This window comes from Parambassis ranga, chromosome 19 (genome assembly GCF_900634625.1).
Source record: "Parambassis ranga chromosome 19, fParRan2.1, whole genome shotgun sequence".
NCBI lineage: Eukaryota > Metazoa > Chordata > Actinopteri > Ambassidae > Parambassis > Parambassis ranga.
In genome coordinates, this window is record NC_041039.1 from 17,123,395 (window position 1) to 17,143,160 (window position 19,766).

The 19,766-nt window shown below is 41.9% G+C and overlaps 1 protein-coding gene across 1 annotated transcript in view; it reads right to left on the reverse strand.

Annotated features, from left to right (window-relative positions):
• Positions 1–19,766, reverse strand: part of nell2a (neural EGFL like 2a) — a 64,066-nt gene that overhangs the window by 16,792 nt on the left and 27,508 nt on the right. Inside the window, exons 13-15 of the mRNA XM_028431036.1 lie at positions 14,392–14,517; positions 4,896–5,018; positions 3,408–3,503 (exon numbers count right to left, since the gene is read on the reverse strand). Coding sequence (XP_028286837.1) covers positions 3,408–3,503; positions 4,896–5,018; positions 14,392–14,517 — 345 coding nt within the window. The remainder of the gene's footprint in view (positions 1–3,407; positions 3,504–4,895; positions 5,019–14,391; positions 14,518–19,766) is intronic.

Consider the following 19,766-nt stretch of genomic DNA (forward strand, 5'->3'; position numbering starts at 1 on the left):
AGAGAGTGTGCTCCTCTGCAACATTAACCCAAATAAAAAGCAAAATATAATCATGGTCACTGTGTTTATATTTCTATATTATGCATTGATTATGTCATGCTGCCTGAGAAACACCTTTCGAGCCACAGATGCTCATTTTTCCAAGCTCAGAAAAAAAAGGCCCATTCACTGAAAAATAATCCTAATATTTCAGCATTTCCCACCTCTCTCTCTCTCTCTCTCTCTCTCACCATAGAACTAGCCTGGGGGTGCCATGTTGACTATGCAGCATGTTCAGGGCATACATTACATGGCTGCCCCTGTGTACATTTATATCCATGACTGAAGTGTATGTGCAGCTGTATCGTGCATAATTCATGATGTGTCAGAGTTCTCCACTGGCTGGTGTCTGTCTGTCAGCACTGTGTGTCCCCTGTCCCTCCCCATCCATTCCCCCTGAATGGTAATGACAAGGCAGCATGTGTGCACACACACGCACACACACAACTAACACAAACAAGGACACACCGAAACAGCTACATAAACAAAAACAATAAATATTACGGTGCATGCTCACCAATGTACAACGATATAAAATATAGCAGCCAGCAGTTTGCAGGTTGGCAAATCTGAAATCTGCTGGCATCTTCTCATACGTAAATGTGTGTGCGCGTGCTCACAGGTGTGCGTGTGTGTGTATCTGCTCTGCCTTGAAGAGCTCCTGTTCGGTGTCTCATGACAGGCCGTCAGTCTGCCGCTGCAGCAGCAGAAGTGGTGGAGTCCCTGGGGAGGCCTCTAAAAGCTCACAGGGTTCTGGGGGTGGGGAGCCCAGACTTAGTGAAAGCTTTTCCATGTTCATCCACCCAGCTCTGCTTCTCCTCCTCTGGAAGCCCTGGCTCCACCAGCCTCATCCCGCATCCAAATGCAGAGGAGACACTCACTAACCCCTACCCTCTAACCACCCATCCCTCCCTTTGCATTTCCCATTCCATTGCTTCATCTGTCAGTTTTTCCCAACGTCTGTATCTTCCTTTCCACTTCACCTCCTCTCACCCCGCCTCCTCCTCCTCGCTGTTACCTCTCTTTCCTCTCCCTCCTTGAATTTTGCATCTGTCACTCTCTCCGTATATCTCCATCTCTTTCCCCCAAAACCGCTGTTCTCTCTCCTGTCCTCCCCCACCTCCTTCCCACCAGTAGAGCAGCATATCCAACAGAACGTTAACCCCCATACATCTTTGTGAGCTTCTGCAGTAGACACATCCCTCACTGGGAGCTCCTGTCATACTGAAGAGACAGTAGGAGCCCTCCTTTCACAATGAATGACTGGTGAAGCCTCTGAACAGTGCCAGAGGCTTTAGCCTTGTAGCATGGGGCCCCGATGGTGGTCCTGGGCTATAAAACCACAAGAAAATAAATAAATAATTAAATAACTGCAGCAAGGCTGCTGTCATCGGTCTGACTTGGACGAGATTGTAAGGGAGTCAGATTGTGGGGGGGGGGGGAACGTGCACATTGTAAGAGCAGCTGTGGTGAGAAACATCTTGTCGTCTGAGGCAGAAGGAGCGTGCGGGAGTTTTGGTGTGCATGTGAGAGCTTGTTTGTGTTTGCGTTCAAGAATTCTAATCAGGCACAATGATGAGCAGAGAGGAGTCTATAAACAGACCGATCCCTGAGCCACCAATCATTCAACCCCCAAGTGGTGTGATTAGGAAACAGACAAGTGTATTAAATAGAAATACAGTTTGAAGAAAATACATGACAAAGACAGCAAACTGTAAAAACTACCCAAATACATTCACTGAGAACAGATTTAAAGCTCAAAATATCACTTAGTATACAATAATCTGCAGTATTTAGGTTTGAATAGATATAACCAGGATATATAGGTGATGGACAAGTACTGACTGCTGCCACCTGCTGGTATGGAGGGTTATTTTCTTTAATGCAGACAGTTTTTCTCTGGCCTGTAGGCAAGTTCAAATCCAGGCAGAGTGAGATGGCACCTCAGCCTCCAGGCTTGAGAACTGAGGTTCAGAACTGCTCTAAAAAAGCCTACAGCTGACTTCTCAAAGGGAGAGTCCAGCTTTATTAACCTATGGCCTGGACCTTTTTCCTGTAGCTGAAATATTTTTCCTTTGACCATTTTGCAACTGTCTTGTGACACAAAACAGTGACCTACAATAAAAAAACCAGGGGACTGAAAGAGAAAGATGAGGATCTAAAATACTATCAAAGGTAATGAAATGTGTGATTGCCTGGAACATGCCACTGCTAAGGCATGAGGTTCTCAGATTCTTCTCTACTGCAGAATGGGGAGGAGGATAAGTCATTATGGCTCAGTGTGTTAACACAACCTCAGTAGCTCACCCTAACACACACATACACACACACACTTTTCTTGGGCATCTCGGAGCAGCACCTTCAGGAAATTCATTTACTTTAAGACGGGCAGTAAAAAGGATGCCTCATAAAAAAAGTCCTTTATGTGCAATCAATACCTGAACCAATGCGAAAGCAGCAGAGGCTCAGTTTGCCTCCTTCATACACAAACACACACTGAGAGAACTGTCATGACTTTCTATTAGCTCAGCCGCTCGTCTCCTGAAGGACACTCCATGAAAGGTTGAAATGGGTTATGAGAAGCGTGATCCTGCTAAAGATGAGACACACAGTGCATCTAACACATCCACGGGGATTACAGTCTGTCTTGGTTACCTTAAATCACCAGCACTGCATGAAAAAACACACACAGATCCAGCCGACGTCTTATCACAGCGCTGTGTTTGACACATTCCATGTGATGTGCCCTTTGCTACAAACACTGGCTGACTTGATCCTCAGTTAAGCTACCATGCCTTGTACAATACTGTGCATCAAAAGATTGTGCTGTTGTGATGTGGATGTGGCGTGGAGCCTATGAGTAACATCATGCTGATGCTAATATGCTAATATTAGCTGTAATATGGGATAATTTCCCATACTGCCATCGGGCCACAGGAATAGGTACAAGCTCATTATTCACCATGGAGTGCAGACCCACATGCACTCGTGGACACACAGACGCTGCAACAAACACTATGACACACACACACAGTGAATACAGTCGAGTGAGAACACAAAAACCAAGTCAGCGTTTACTGATCAGCTGCTTTATCGGAGGTCAAAACAAAGACAGCTCCACAAAGTAAGACTCACCACTCCCACTTTAAACAAGAGCCCAGATATGCCAAGATAACTAAAGCAACAACTTTGATCTTAAATACCTTTCCACAGAAATCCCCATTCCTATTCCTTTTTGTCCTTTCACTGATGGATGTGAAGAATGTAAAACACCAGTCACCCCTACTTTGCATTACCACTTCCTCAGACAAAAGTCCTCCTTGACCCCTTTGTTTTTTATTAAAGAAAAGTAAGATCAGAGCTCTTACCGGTTTCACATCTCTTCCCGGTAAACCCTTGCTGGCAAACACAGTTGTTGGGTGAAACACAGGTTCCCCCATTCTGGCACAATCCGTCACACATTGCTGGAGATACACCAGAGGAGAAAAGCCATTACTCACTAAGATTAACGAGCATTAACTATGCAATTAGACCAGCAGCAGCATATGTATTTGCATACAGAATAAGAGCTAATTTGGTGATGTGATTCATTATAGGCTTGTGCGATATTATTTCACATGATTAATGTACCTAACCAAGGTTAACTCAAAAATGTTCATTATCCATGGGCAGGTGGTTAGTTAATGTGTCCCCAAAACACTGGAGAAGTCACTGGATTTGACAGAATGAAATGGAAATGACTGTAATAAACACACAAATAAAAGGGAAGCGCACGATGAGCTGAAAACAAAAGGTCTGTCCAGTGAAGGGAAACAGCACAGTCTATCACATTTTGTTTAAGAAGCACAACAATTGTGTACTGAAGCAAAAAGGCTTGACTTTTATTGATTAGTGTGCGTCAAGCTACAAAAGTGCAGATGGCCACGTTTTCCAAAACGCAACCATCAGGCCTTCCGACTAACCTCGCAGGCCAGTGAATGGATGAAACCCTGATGGTATGAAAAAGGCACATCCAGGGTAATTTAAAGCCGATGAATCAATTTTGTCAAATGACAGAAAAAGTCATTTGTAACTGATTCATTATTAAACCCTCTGAACACACTCATTCTTCCAGGAACCAGAAATGGCTGGCTGTTCTCAAATGTTTGCCTACTTTAAAACAAAAAAAATAGCCAAAACTGTGATCTATGTATCTTAATTGAAATTTAATGTTTGTTAAACAGTTCCTTCAAATCTGAAAAAAATCTGCACTAAATGCAATTACAAAGCCATGACTGATTCACATCCAGCCAGCAGCCATGTGATTAAATCAGAGTGGTGTGAAAAGTGGATTTATATGGGCCATAAAAATACAAATAGTAGACATTTATCAGTTTTGTTACTACTTGAACAGACGTGGACGGCATCCAATGCCATGTCTGTAAGGTCTTTTTTTATATGTATCATGATATTTTTGCCGAAATAAGCTATTTGTTGTATTCAGTGCTTTTGCTGGATATCTGGTATTCACAATGACGAGCAAAATCTGCACCACTTCCACCCTGAATGGATTTCTAATCAAGGGATTGATTAACCAGCTGAGGTCAGGTCAATTTTTCTAGTAAGAGCACAGATTACAAATAGAACAGCAAACAGAGAAAGACACAGCTCAACACAAAGATTGTTAGAGTGCACATTTGACATGGATACCCTTTGAATATGGAGGTGAAGTCCTGATTTTGTATGATTGATTTTTCTTTTTGATCATGATGCACAATGCAAAGTGTTCCCATGCAAGAAAAAAAAGGTGGTCTGGTCTGATGGAAAATCCTAATTAAAGTGCTCTATGAGGAGAAGAGTTTAAAGGCAGGGATTACCTTTGCAGACTGTTCCATTGCCTGTGTAGCCCGGCTTACAGGAGCAGCTGTGGCCTCCAACCATGTTGAAACACAAGGCGTTCTCGTCGCAGTTGTGGAGTCCGCTGAGGCACTCATCATGCTCTGTTAAAAAAAAAAAGCACACAGCACATGTCAGTCTCATTTATGTTATATAGCTTTATGAATAAACAAAAATAAACATCGTCACCACATCTGTACACCGCTGCAGCTATCGTAACACTTTATTAAATAAAAGCTTATTTTCCTTGTGAATATAAAAAATGGTGGCAGCCAGCTGCTAATTTGTTGCACTTTCATTTAAAAAAAAAATCAGAGTTCACTCGATAGTTAGACAGCTGTGAGTCTAGTATTAAGACATGCATGACAAACAGCTGACTGGGGGATGAGTCACTCCTCTTCCATCATGATGTGTCATAAAGGGGTCTCCGATGTTCAGCTGTAATTTGTTGTCTTTGTTCGCCACGTTATGGGGGAAGAAAAATTCCCACTGTCAATGCTTTTACAATGACTGAAAATGAACTCCTTAATTTGCAATTACACATTAAAATGTATGTGTTGAAGGGTCTTCAGCTGTCGCGTTGTAAACGGGCAACAAACGGCATGTTAGGTACCCACAGGAGATGTTTTCTGCACCTTTTATACAAGCATTAAGGTAATGTCCCTTAAGAACCAGAACTCTCAAGCTCCCGTCACTGTGGAGTTAGTGATGTGGTGTGTTATGAATCACTGACAAGTTTGACTAATGGCTACAGCCGGTGATAATTTACTGTATCCAACTGGCCAACAAATCTCCTCCGCTCTATGTGGGGAACCCTTTAGGATAGGATGCAAATAATGTGGAGCAACATACAATACAATGAAAGCCGGAGGTAAAAATACACAAACCAGCCTGAGTTATTTTGTGTGTTGCATGAAGCGCAAAGAAAGTGATAATAGATACAGCAAACATTTTACTAATGATGATAAAATTATTTTTTTTAAGTGTCATAGCCCAGATCCTGTTACCTTTAAAAGACAAAAATAAAAGAGCCAACTGGGAAATTCACAATGGGCTGTAATTCATTTTATAGAAGATAAGAGAATGTATTAATAAGCCTCTTTAGAAATTAAGTACTGCAAATTAGCTCTAAGTGTAAAGTGATAATGGTATCAGTGGGGAATTTGGTTTTATGTGTGAGGAAGCTTTGATTAGATTTGTATTCATTTGTCATAAATAAATACAAATGATTTCAGTAATTTACCGTGTTGGACAAGACCTAGTTCAATAATCTGTTCATCAAATTAAAATGTACTGTTACCAGTCACCCATTTATTTTTTATTTTTTTGCAAAATAAGACTAAAAGCCTGAAAGTAATATGTTTAGCACGAGCAGCAACTTCTAATAGGCCGAGACATGAAGCCCATGCAGACGTGTGACGGTTCTCTCCACAGCCTCTAGGGGCTGGCTTCAAAAGCGAGTCAATCCCAATAGACTCCCATGTTAAAATGACCAACTTTACAGCAGAAATAAACATGTTTACAGCCGGGGGGCTTTTTTATTAGTACTTAAAAACATGCCCTTCGAATGACAGGCAGGTCCCAAATCACATCACAACCTGCCGTCTTTGTACTCCGATTCTTTGCCTGGGTTTGAAGTTGAGGCAGACTGTGATGCTGCTTACATGGCGACAGTCTGAGCCTCCTACAGAGACTCTCTTCAGAAAGCTACAATGATGTTACAGAAGCTTCATATATAGTTATATACTGTATATGGTTCGACAGTCTTCGGGGTGATTTACACCATCTCACTGTAAGAAACCCCTTTGCTGATCGTCAGCCAGCCCATTCAAACATCCTTCTCTTCTGGGACCATTTCTGCATGATGTGTAGGAGAAACATGTACAACAAGACCTATTGTAACTGTGGAGCAGCATCAACCAGGGATGTATGAAATGTTATGTAAAATGGCATTTAATATACAGTTGAAGAACACTCCCCTGTGCCATATTTGTAGCAGTGAGGGTTGAAGTTCAGTCCACCAAACTGTGCTCACTTATTGGATTCTTCTGGTTTTATCTGTTGGGGCATCCACGTTTGTTTACACACTGAGATGTCTCTAATGTTTTGCTCTAAACCAGACTCCACCTGTAATAACAGGCTCTTTGAAAATCTCATTTGATGCTGAACCTAAACTAAAGAGCTAAAGAAGTGTGGAGCACTTTAATACATGCCCTTCTTCTGCCCTAGAATACAAAGGCAGATCTTTATCCCTCTGAGAGGCACGCAGAAGAAGAATATTCATCCATCGTATTTTGGAGATTCACATAAATATTGCTTTCTGGTATGTACTGTGTAAGTGCCTCAGTGTTGCAAACTTTCTGGACTTGCTTTAACCTCTTGAATCTCTCTTCTCTTCTTCATTTACTCCTAATCATCCCTCCAAATAGATACAAACGAGAATATGATCATAAAATGTCCATTTGTGGGCAAGAAAGCTCGAACTGTAGCATTATAAAAACATTTAGAAAGTTAGCCAACTCATATCATCATCTGTTTATGGTGCAGACCGAACTTTCAGAGGCTGCTGAAAGGACAAGAAGTCAATTAAATCTTTCTGAAAAGGTTAAGACTCTTGGAAAACTGTAATATGCTAATCAGGAGGAAACATTCTGGACTGTTCTTTGTTCTTTTACTGATTTTTTTGGATGCATTAAGGCTGGGTGGGGACAGAAATAAATTCTCCCAGCTTGCACATTTTTTTAAGACATTAAGCAGCCCTCTGGAGCATTATTTAACCACAGCTACTGTGTGTTTGAGTGAAGCACCTACTTATATGTATTTTTCCCCACAACTTGGGACATTTTAAATGCATATAGTTGTGAAAGACAGCACGGTTTGAGGACTGAAAGATGGCACCCGAAGAGCGAGGGATCAGAAACCTGAATGCTTGTTGCAGGGGACCTGAGTCGCAGCATCCATTTCCCTGCCATCAACCAATCCATTATATCTCCTGAACAGACCGTGGGCTCATCCAAATTGAAAGTGACATTGTGATGAGCTCCTCCATCGAGGGGTGTGATGTATGTGTGCGTGTGTGAGACGGATTGAAGGGCACTTAGGAGGGCCCACTGCACTGCTCTGTTCATCACACACACATACACACTTTCTTTCTGTTAGGCAGAATTAAAGTCTGCTCATGTACATATAAAAACAGTAATAAGAGCACAGGAGAGAGGGAGGAGGTTTTTTTTCTTTCCAAGGTCACATCTGCCAGAGCAGCAAACACCGTCTGTTTGACCAGACAGGGCAGCAGAGGCACTAGATGCGTGTGTTCTCATTCTGGCCCGCACCTTTAGTATCAGTTCCTTGTAATTTAGGTTATTTTGGAATTTAGACTTTTTATATTCTTGCACACAGTGTAAGCCAATCCTAATGTAATGAGCAACTAAACCCCTAAAACGCATGCGCTGTGTTAGCATGAGAGAGGTTTTCCTCACTGACTGCTGCTGCTCAGGCTGTAGACAGATAAACAATCAATTATGTACAGCCTGTCACCAGGGATCTCTCTCTAGCTAGCTGTTTCTCCTCCTGCTCAAACTCCCTCCACCTTCTGCCAAACACCAGCACTCCGTGAGGTCTGACCTCAGGCTTCTTTTCTCCAAACAATGTAACCTTAAATTGAATTTTACAATCACAGCTGTGAGCAGACGATGATCCTGCACGGTTTATGTCAGGAAGAAAACACCTTTCGTTTGTCTGCTATGAATATCTCCTGCATGTGTAAATGTTTCCATTAGAATTGAATGTGCTACATTTCTTCATCTGCAAGGAGAATGTCGTGTGCAGGGAAATATATTTTCAGTGAACCAGGACTTATAGCTATGAGTGGGACACCAATCAGGATCTTCTGAAACTTAAAGTATTCTTGTTACCAGGACCTTTGCAGCAGAATGTGCTGTCTACCCAAGGGTTTGACCTGCAGCTTTAATAATACATCAATGTGTTAACAACAACTGTAAACAAAGGAGGAACAGGCCAATGGATAAACTAAATTAAGATTTAGCAGTCAAAATGTGTTAAGACAAATCATTCAGCGTTTTTGTTCTTAGATCTTTTCCTCATTAATCCTTAGGATTGTCTGCACCAATGAACCTATTTGCATGGGTTGCAGTAACATGGATTTTTGAGCGATGGAAGCCTCTCTCAGTTGGTGTCCTCCATCACACCCTGGCAGCAGTAGTGGATTCTGCTCAGCACTTCCATTACTCTGGATCTGAGGGCGTTGTGTTGTTGTGCGAGTGATGCTCTTCCAAAACACTTTGAAATCTGATTTGAACAGCCAGAGCGCCTGGACTGAAACACATCTGTAAAAATTGAATGGAATCACAGACGTGGGTTGAAACACATTTGCATAAAGTGAATTTCATGTGCTCTTTTCTGTCCAGGTTTTCTCTCAAATCAATCTGGACACCATCTGGATGTGCCAAATAACCAATCGGGGCTTTAGACATCAATGATGCACACAAAGTGTTTTGGTGAGAAACACTTAAAAGTCTTTAACAACTCATTTAGATTTCCAAATACACAGTTCGGTCTCCCATCAACAGAAATGAAAGGCTTTGGGATCTGCCTTTGGGATTCTATTGTTCCTCATACAGATGTTAGGAAGAAAAAAGACCCTGCAAGACCCTTTGAACTGTCGGCTTGAAAGTCATGTGTTCTGATCTCTGTTGTTGACAAACCCCCTGCTCCACCTCTGGCCTCTGTCCATCTCTTCCTCCCCCTCTCCACCCATCCCTCCATCGCTTTCTCAACCTCAGGGGCCCAGGTCTGGTTATCGCAGGATTAGAACAAGACACACAGACTGCATACACACCTTGGGAACAAGGGAACATATACACCGAGTGCGCACGCACACACACACACACACACACCCCCACCTCAGGATAGCCTTCTTTAATAACATTCAAACGGAGAGCACAACCAATCCGCTACCTTTCATGGATTAGCCACTAATCTCACAGAGCGAGCAGCACCTTGGGCACTTTGGGGAAAAGACGAAGAGCAGAGGAGAAGAAAGAGGACAAATCTTGACCTTCAAGATCAAGGATAAAGTGCCAGTCAAAGGAAGGGGCAAAGTAAAGTTGGGTATGTTTCTTTTTCAGAAGTCTCCACCAGTGAACAGAGTGTGGGCTGTATCAGGACATTTGGTTGGACATATTTCATTTAAACAAGTACAAGAAGCCCGCATGTTCCAGCCTACCACCAGCTGGGATGTGAACCTGCCACCTCTGCCGCTGCAGGTGGCCTCGATGTAAAAAACTGACTTCTGTCTGAGCTTACTGACCCCCTGACAAGCTGGGGAGAAACACAACCAGGGCTCCATGCTGCTTTTCCTAGGCTCAAATCTGCGGATCAGTCCTGTAATACTCTATTCTGCACATAAACACCGAGCCATGAAATGAGCTAGGGTCAACTTAATCCTCTTTAGTGGGCAGGCTGTTTCACATGCAACACTATAATGCATGTGGAAATATGGCTATCAATACCCGGACCATTGTTTCTGCTGAGTTTGCGATTTGTTAATTGGTGAAAGCTACTGCAGATGATAAAGATGGTGGTATATCATACGAATGTATAATGCCAATAGGTACTGAAGGGGGGTCGTTTAATGTTTCCTTTCACAGCTGTAATATTTCATCTGTGGGCAACTCAGAGGAATCAGCAATCCCTGTGGACGCTTTTCAAAAGCAAGCAGATGTTCATCGGCTATTAATAAGCAGTAGATTCCTGCAGCTAGTAGCTTAGCATGCCTCTGTTTGGATTGTCAATTACTTTCACCGGGACTACAGAGGTGACACTGAACTCAACATATCGACACAAAGTAGGAGCCGTGTTTTCAAACACTGGTTATTATTTTTTCATTTCAGCACAGTTAATATCTTTGTTGACACTTAATTTGGCCACAATTCAGGTTTCTAGGTGAGAAGCTGTTAAGAGTAGTGATTGCACTTAGTATCTAGTACGGAGAGCTGAGATCGTGGGTGTGTGGGTGATCATAGTCCAATAACTCAGCAGGGAGATCATGACGGTAATTTGACAGAAGCTGGGAAAAAGTCATTACATCAAGCCTCTGCATAAGCCTTGGTTTAATCACACAAATTGACTTTTATAAGGGGACGCATAGATGTGTATTCCACTACAGCAACTTGAAGGCATTTTAATAGGAAACTACATAAAACACAGTGACACAGTTTAATCCACTGGGGTTTGGGGGAATTAATCTTCATTGTGAATCTTGGGAATGAGAACACAGTGGAAGAATGACAAATGAGTAAAACAATAAAACTTGCCCACAGCTCAGAAGGCTGAAGAAAGTCATATCCCATTGGGTGCAGTGGCTGTCTGGAGATAATATGGAAAAGGACTGAGCAAGCATGGAGGCTACTTTCTCTAAATAAATCACTAGAACACAAGAAAATAGATGAATGTGCGTTTGTTTCTGCCTTAAAAAGCTATTCCTCAATCTCAGTTTTTATGGCTTCCAGAGGCTTGTTCATAAAAAAAACACAGAAGTCACAAATTCTTAACATTCCACTGTTATTTCTAGGTTTCCACTGACAAGGGCACAGAAAGACTCTACAGGGGAGTGGGGCAGAGAAGGAAATGGGAGGTTTCAAAGTGTGTTGCTGAGTCCTACAGCTTTAATTCAAACTCCAATGGCACGGCAGGGAGGCTGCGGGCCTAAATCCACCGGCAGCAGCTCCTTCACTACGCTGCCGCTGAGTTAGTTTGCATTGGTGCAAATTGCTTTTTTAATTACAGGCACAGAGGAAATGCAGCATGTTGCCTCCTCTTCGGAGATGATGCACACAGGGAGCTACTTAGCACCATGTTTCACAAGCTGCAACTGAGAAATGAGGCAGATCTGCTCATCACTGAGGAATTGTGAATGACATTGTGACACTCCAGATGAAGGGCAGAGATATTACATCATGGATGGGATGGATTGCAGACTCAGAACATAATTGAAGCCATGTGTGGATGTGTTTCAGGATTGTAAAAAAGCTATCATTTAAAATACACAAGTGACCTTACAACAATCCTTTTACACAAATGTGTGGGAGTCTCTGCCGCTTACTTCGCTCCTGACACTAAAATACGCCTCAGCGTTGCACAAGTTTATCACTCTAATAAATCCTGACAGTGGATTTTACACAGATGCCACTGTGTGGTTTTCATTCAGTTCCTGTGCAAATACTAACTTATCTTACATAGACTACAGCTATGTGCCTGAACAACAACAAAAGAGTCGCAGAGGTAAATAAAATTCAGATTTATTTTAAGTTTTGACCAAATTTAGACCAATAATTGAATAGCTGGCTTGGGGGTTTGTCTCTGGGCTTCTGTAAAGCACCTAGAGACAATCAGTTCTGTTCAGTCTTATTAGTCATGTGCAGGTAAGTCAACAATACAATAAAATGTCAAGAAAGATAAATCCAGGCAACTTAGCAACAGTAGTGCACTTCAAATAGGATGCTGTGGTGTAAAAATAAATAGACATATAGTGCTATTTTTACAAAGTAATGTAACATAGAATGACATACAGCCCTATGCACTACTTGCATTATAAACAGGATAAAACAGAGAGGATTGTGCTGGGGGTGAGGGCAGCTATAAGTGTGGACTGTAACTGTATGTACAGTATGTATGTAATATGTCATGGTTCTATTAGTACCGGGACAGTGCCAACAATACACTGACCTAGATAAAGTCATAAGGAAAGACGCATGGTGGCCGCTCACAAAAAAAAATGCTAATTTCCACCTATAGTCCTTGGACAGGTTGGTGTTACACAATGACATACTTAACTAACAGTTTGTTGTAAGTGGATGAATAAACCAATCAGTATATGGGATTTAATAATTTAATAAGCATATATGCTGAATGTTTATGGCTTGGGGCCAATATATGAGTTTGTTGGTGACGAGTTGTAGCTCATGAGTGACGCATCTAGCAACAATGTGAGACTGTTCTGCTGAATTAATTCCTTATAATTATAAAAACAAAGCATGAGGAACAGCCATACAATTACTTTTTACTGTCAGCAGCATATTGACATTATTCTTTTTCCTATTCCCAACATGTCCTTGAAAAGATGAATGTTTGCTTTTTGCTCTTTGTTGGAGCCAGACAGAAATTCTCCTCTTTCACTTCATCAAAAAATAAAATGCCCCTCCACTGATATTGTTTGGACACTGACTGGTCAAACAGGATGATGTAAGAGGGGTCAATGTCTCCACTATAAAACCGGTGCATAACATCTTGTGGCAGAAGCTGTTTCGACCATGCAGAGCTAGAACTACAATCATCCCCAACACAGACAGAGAACAAAGGCCATGAATCACCCACATAATCTTTTCAGATTGATTCGGTTTGCTTTTGAAATTGACTTTGGTTTAAACTTTGATCAGGAACAAATGGGTCTGCCGCCTCCACTCACAGTCTCGCTGTTTCTCAGGTTCTCAGTGACTTCCTGTCTTCCTTATCACACACAGAGTACATCTGAACGCCTTACTGCGCACACAAACAGCTGAGAGTCCACTGACACTTTAATGCTGCCAAAGAGCTCTAATCTAGTTTTTAAAGTGGCAAGATAAGTCTCACCAACTATTGGAATCCCTTTTGGACTAAACAAATAATACATTAAAGCTTTTGTTATAATTATATGTAATAACAGAGTCTGAACAGTTTTAACAAAGCAAGGAGATGGATGCACTGTGTAATCTACACAATGCAAACCCAATGGAAAAAACTGACTGAACAACTTTCTGTCAGCTCTTCTACTGTTATTTGCTGAATCATATTTAAGCAGTAAAACGGGTATTGATTGGTGTGTGTGTGTGTGTGTTTTAATGAGGTGCTGGCAATCAGAGAAAAAAACCAATAGCAGCAAATCAAACATTCTTCCCTGCACATCAAATGAACAGATCGTGCATAATAGTAGGGCGACAGATTTATAGTGTCTAACCAGGCGCCATCTGGAACCTGACAGAAAAAGAGAGAGTAGGTGTAGCGTATGGCGAAGTTTACAGCATGTTTTGCAGGTATTGCTTGATAAGTGCATCTCCCTGTCATAACAAGATTCTCTATGATACAGCTTCCTCATTCTGTCTCACGCTGCACTCTGACATTGATAACTCACAATGTTTATATCTGACTGTCTAGCTGCCTCTTCCTCTCTGTGTTTAGAAGAGTGAGCATCTCTTGGATGTAGAACTTATCATTTTAAAATCAAATATCGTCCTTCAGCACATGACTAAATCAAACTGAAATCTGGACACTGCATAGGTTCCCTCTTTGCCAATGCAAGGACAACAGAAAGAAAATGTTGCTCATGTGTGAAAGCTCTACACAAAATGGCTGCAGAAGAATAAAAACAGAGCCCTCTCTCACTGGATGCCAGCCTGTCAAAAGGCCAGCAGAGGAACTCACCTGTGCAGGAATAGTCATCGATCCTGATGTAGCCCGTATGGCAGATGCACATAAAGGAACCGGGGGTGTTAACGCACATGGTGTTCTCCCTGCAGTAGTGCTTCCCTTCAGCGCACTCATCGATATCTGAGGAGAGAGGAGGAGAACAAAGCTAGGTGAGATGTGAATTGCTGTCAATGAAATGGCACCTGGGACTGACGTCTGATGCTTTGTCGACCTGTCTTAATTACTACAGTCCTTGAAGGGCCTGGACAAAAATACTGTCCTCATGAAAGCTAATTTAAAGCACTGTTATATAACCGCTGTTATTTGGAGCCTCCTCAGTCCTGGGAAACCACCTCACACAGTTTATTCTGCTTGTTTGTCGCCAAGGCTCCTGCACAGCTAGTGGAAAAGGGCTATTTGTCTTCATCGGTGGGAGACAAAGGTCGAAATGCAGAAGGTCCATGAGAGGTGGGCGCTGAAGCACTTAAGGTTGCACCACTCGATTTCCAATCTATTAAAAGTAAAGTACTCCACACAGAGGCTTAGCTACTTTCCTCCTAGTCTTTTGGTTCATGCAGGAGCATATTTTAAATGTTATAAGTGCTGTAAATAGATGCTAAAGCGTGAGAATTATTCCACTGGAGAAGTCAATTTGAAAAGGCCGTGCATACAAACACATGCACTGTACTGCTTCTGTACACATATGACGGTGATAGTCTGTACATGTCAGTTCTGACTAGAGGTCTAATCAAGCAAGGAAAAGCACCTCTGTTCTCTTAAATATGATGCATCTGCACAAAATCTGTATGAAAAACTTGCAATAAACCACCGGTGTCAGTGCTGCGACCGTGAGGATATCCTTCACTCTCGTGCTGCTCACTCTACCCTAAACACCTTAACGCAGTTTATCATTGTGCTTTGTGTTTCATTACAGGAGATAAATTCCACACTCATCACTGTGTAGTACTAGTACCACCTCACAGATCCATGTGGTACCTATTACATTATTACACTGTTCCACTCGTTCATATAAGGGTTTGCCATCACACCCACCACTCATTTTATGTTCTGTTCACTGTATGTCTGTGATGTCATGTCTGTTATACCAATTTATAGCCTTACTTTTAGTTTACCTTGTTTACTTGACCTTATTTACCTTAATTTTATCTTAGTTTTATCTTATGTCATGTTAATTATATGTTTTTATGTATGCACCAATCACTAAGGCAAATTCCTAGTAATGTGAATCCCCTTCACTTACATGGCAACAAACACGATTCTGATTCTGATTCTGTGTACTAAACAGTACACAGAATAAGAATCGGAATCAGAATCGTGTTTGTTGCCTGCCTCCTCGTGAAAAAGGAGCCTGGCAAGAAGAACAGAAGCGCATTCTATCATTTTTATTTATAAAGCAACCTCGGTAAAACCACTGCTCACTGGACCACATGTCAAGACTGTTCAATACTAGATTCAATACTAGAGGATTTTAAAACTTGAATATATCCCACAGACAGGTTTTTGTCTTCACATTTATGGTGTTATCCTTCACTCTGTGATGCTGTTATGTCTGAATATATTCTTTGTATGTTTGTTTTTGCTTCTCTGTCATTTTGATAAATGAAACACCAAAAAAGTTAAGTGTTTTCACTTATATAGCTACAGCTCTGTACTCGGCATGTATGAGCGACATACCTTGCCAGACAACATAAAGCATTTAGCATATGCAATGTGTTATCAGTTGTTGTAAGAGCTAAATTAATGACTAGTAGAGCCCTCAAGAGCCAACGAGATGTCCAGAACATGCACTGTAACCTGACCTGATGAGGCCACCTCTTGTATACTTCATCAACACATCATTGGGTCACCTAAAACAAACAGTGTGTGAACAAAAAGAAACATTCCTGATGACATTAACCCAGTGGCCTGGGTGAAAGTCTGTGTTTTTCCATTGATATTCCATTAATTTAGCCTTACACTGTGTTCGCAATAGCTAGCTTTGCCCCTACAGCAGCAAACCTCAGAGCTGAGGAATGAAGAATGTGAAAACAGCAGCTTCTCAAGTGAAGTGAAGTTCAGCCCGGCTCCAGATTAGAATGTACTGTTTACCATACATTAAAATGTCCAAATAAATATTTACAGCCTGCAGTAGGAAACTGTTTCTTGATTTTCCCAGGCTTAAATCTTCTGTATAATTTATAGCATAAATGCTTTGAGTGACAGGTGGTGGCCTTTCCTCATGCTACCTCAACAACTTCATAAACCAATGCGTGCGCCTGCGCTTCTGTTTTGGATGCTTCCTGCACCATAGTGTCGCTTTAAGAATATCATTTAATAGATTGTCTTTTGTTTTGCCTTCTCACTCTTATGATTCCATATTTGGATCCATATTAGCTGTTGCCTTAGCAACAGCTATTCCTGGGTTCTAAAACTGCATGCCAAACCTTCAGACAGAAGACGCACAACACTGCCAGGGTAAACAAAATAATCCTGATAATGTGATGCAATCAAATGCAATTCAATGCAAATACAAGTCAAACTGAACAAACCCGGCCATGTAACACGCTCCCCAGATTTATTCCCATTGATAGTGCAGGTCAAATGTAGGCCCTTTTTGAGAGACAAGTTCCATAGTCCTTGACATTACCACTTTATTATTCATTCACTGTATTCAGTGTCTGTAAGAGTGCAAGAGGACATTCACCTCTGAATATGTTCTGTGCCAGATGCTTTTGCGAAGAGCACTTGAAATTGAATTTCAATAGATTTGCATTGGCATTCACTCGGCTCGCGTGTCCTTGGGTAGAACGCTGCCCACCACCCCGCAAGCAAAGAGCTCAACACCTGCCTACAACTGTGGCATTCACATTTCCTTGGTCTTCTTCCTTTCACAGTTCCATCAATACATGCTGCCTTCAGCTATTCAGAAGCTTCACGGATAAATGAATTAGCCAGACAATCGCCGACCACCTATGAAAGTACATGTGTCCTTCACTAAATGAATGGAGGCTAATTAAACCCTTACAAGCTTTGAATGAGAGAAATAAACAGAGAGATGTGGAGAGGGTAGAAAGGAATGGAGAGAAGAGGGAAAGGCAGACAGTAAGTGAAGAACTGGATTAGAGACAAAGGCAGAGTCATAATGAGCTGTACTGTGGAGCTAGGCAGAAATGGGGAGATGGACAGATGGGGAGAGTAAATGACAGAAGAGAGCGTGGAGGGCGGTGGGAAGGAAAGGCCGACTAGTGGATTAAACATAGAAAGATACAGAATGAGCCAGTGTGAGGAAAAAGTGGTGAAAAGTGTGAACAAACCAGATAGAGAAAGAGGTTTTAGATGGCAGAAAAAAGGTTTTAACACTCCCGAAGGAACAGGGAGAACAAATGAAGACTATCCGCAGTTGTAACCTTGAGTAGACATCCTAGGTGACAGCTTTCCTGTTTCCTGATTGGCCAGCTTTGATGTAGAGCCTATTAAGCATAACTATCCATCCCGCCCCTGGTGACAGCAGTTACGTTTGTTAAAACAATATGTTAGGAGGTGAGATGATGAGGGGCACAGCGTGAGCGCATGGGGGGGGGCAACCACCTCCATCTCCATTAGTGCACTCCATTTTCTTGATTGGCCTGTCACATGGACACGCGTGACGCGCCAAGCGAAGAAAGCTGGCCAAGAGTCAGAGGCGGTCTTCATCGCTGAATGGAGTGCTCGGGGTCAATCTGTTGCCACATGACGATGGATGGCCTGAAAACGGTTCTGCTTTTTTTTTTTCTAACTTTGTACATTCCTGCATAAGCACTGAATCAATCATAGTCACATCAGAGGAGGGTGAATAACTTTGCATTATTTGGGCAAAAAAAACATACTTCCTATGCATAATCTATTCGTTCCTGCTGTCAGGCAGCAACAGCACAATGAGGGGGTGCAGCATACTTCATTTACTGTACAGAGCAAAGAAGTTTAAAAAAAAACAACGTGACGCTGTTTAAATCAAATCTATAACTGCAGGAACTGTTTCCAGCAATAACATAAACCCTTATCTCTGCAATAATCATATCTCTAAAACATGTTAAAAACATATATTCAATATATTCCTGACTTGGAGCTGTATAAGTTAATCAACAAAAAAATGAGTGAAAAATGTAGGTTTTAAATACACAGTGACACATTCTGTCCCAAAATGTTGTTGTGGTGACATTTTAATATTCCCACTTCTAGAAATGTTCCATGTAAATAGGAAATAGCAGCTTATCCCTCTCCTCTCACATCGCGTGTTGTTGCTAATAGGAGCCATCCTCGCTATCTCTGACTCGTACTGCAGTACACCAAGGTCTGGGAGTAGAGAGATAACACTGCCATTGCCTTTGGACGTCCCACAAAGACACCCAAATCTGTGCCATTCCACCAGCGGCCTGTCTCTCTCACTCATTTTCTTTATCTCTCTCTCTCTCTCTCTTTTTTCCTTCCCTAACCAGCTCACTTACTCAAGCAGATGGTTTTCAATAAATGGCAGCGGGAGCAGGCCTTGCCAAAACATTGTCTGATATCCCTCAGCAGCCTGTTCCCTCGTGGCCTGATATAGCAGTCAGAGGAAAAGAGCGGTGAGACAAGGAGCTGTCCCTGCCGGGTAAACAGTGTCCCACTCCGTAAATTATCTCCACTGTGGGCCTCAGTTCCTCGTGGGTGGAGAAAGGTGTCAGGAGCTGAGCATGTTACAGGTTGCCTTATTTGGTTCAGGGGAGCATCCCTGGATCAAACATTGTAAAGTTAGGTAGGCATAGGCATAGGTAAAGTTGGAGTCTGAAAGGTGCAGAAGCCAATGACATTTTATTTATTTACTGTTTTTTTGGACTGAGCCACAGTAGAATTCACTTGGCTCATTGGCTGCTTTTTACTAAAAACAACCGATTAGAGGCATAAAGTGGGGTTAAACTCTGAAGTGTGGCAGTGCTAACAGACTATGGGAATCCATCTTGTACCCAGTCAAGCTACCTTTTAGTAACAAAACACAGTTACTCCTCTTCCTCCTCTTCAGACATCTGATTTGCTTCAATGGCTTCTCTTAGTTTTTAATGGTACAAATGCTTGCTGATTGAAAATGGCCATGGGAAACAGCAAAAAGTTTAATAACTTTTATCAGTGGATGGTGTATGGCTGTTGGATGTGTGTGACTGTCGTCTGTCCCTGTCAGTAGCCTGAAAGTCTGAATGTGGCATTATAATGTGAAGCTTGTTGAGGACAGATTAGATGAACAAGGTGATTTGTCGGGCAGCTGAATGAAAGAAGGGAAATATTGTTGATTCATGCACGCTACCAACAATCTAATATTAAAAAGCTGGGTCAAAAGTTGCACTTTAATACACTGAAAACAGTGAAATTAAATGATTATT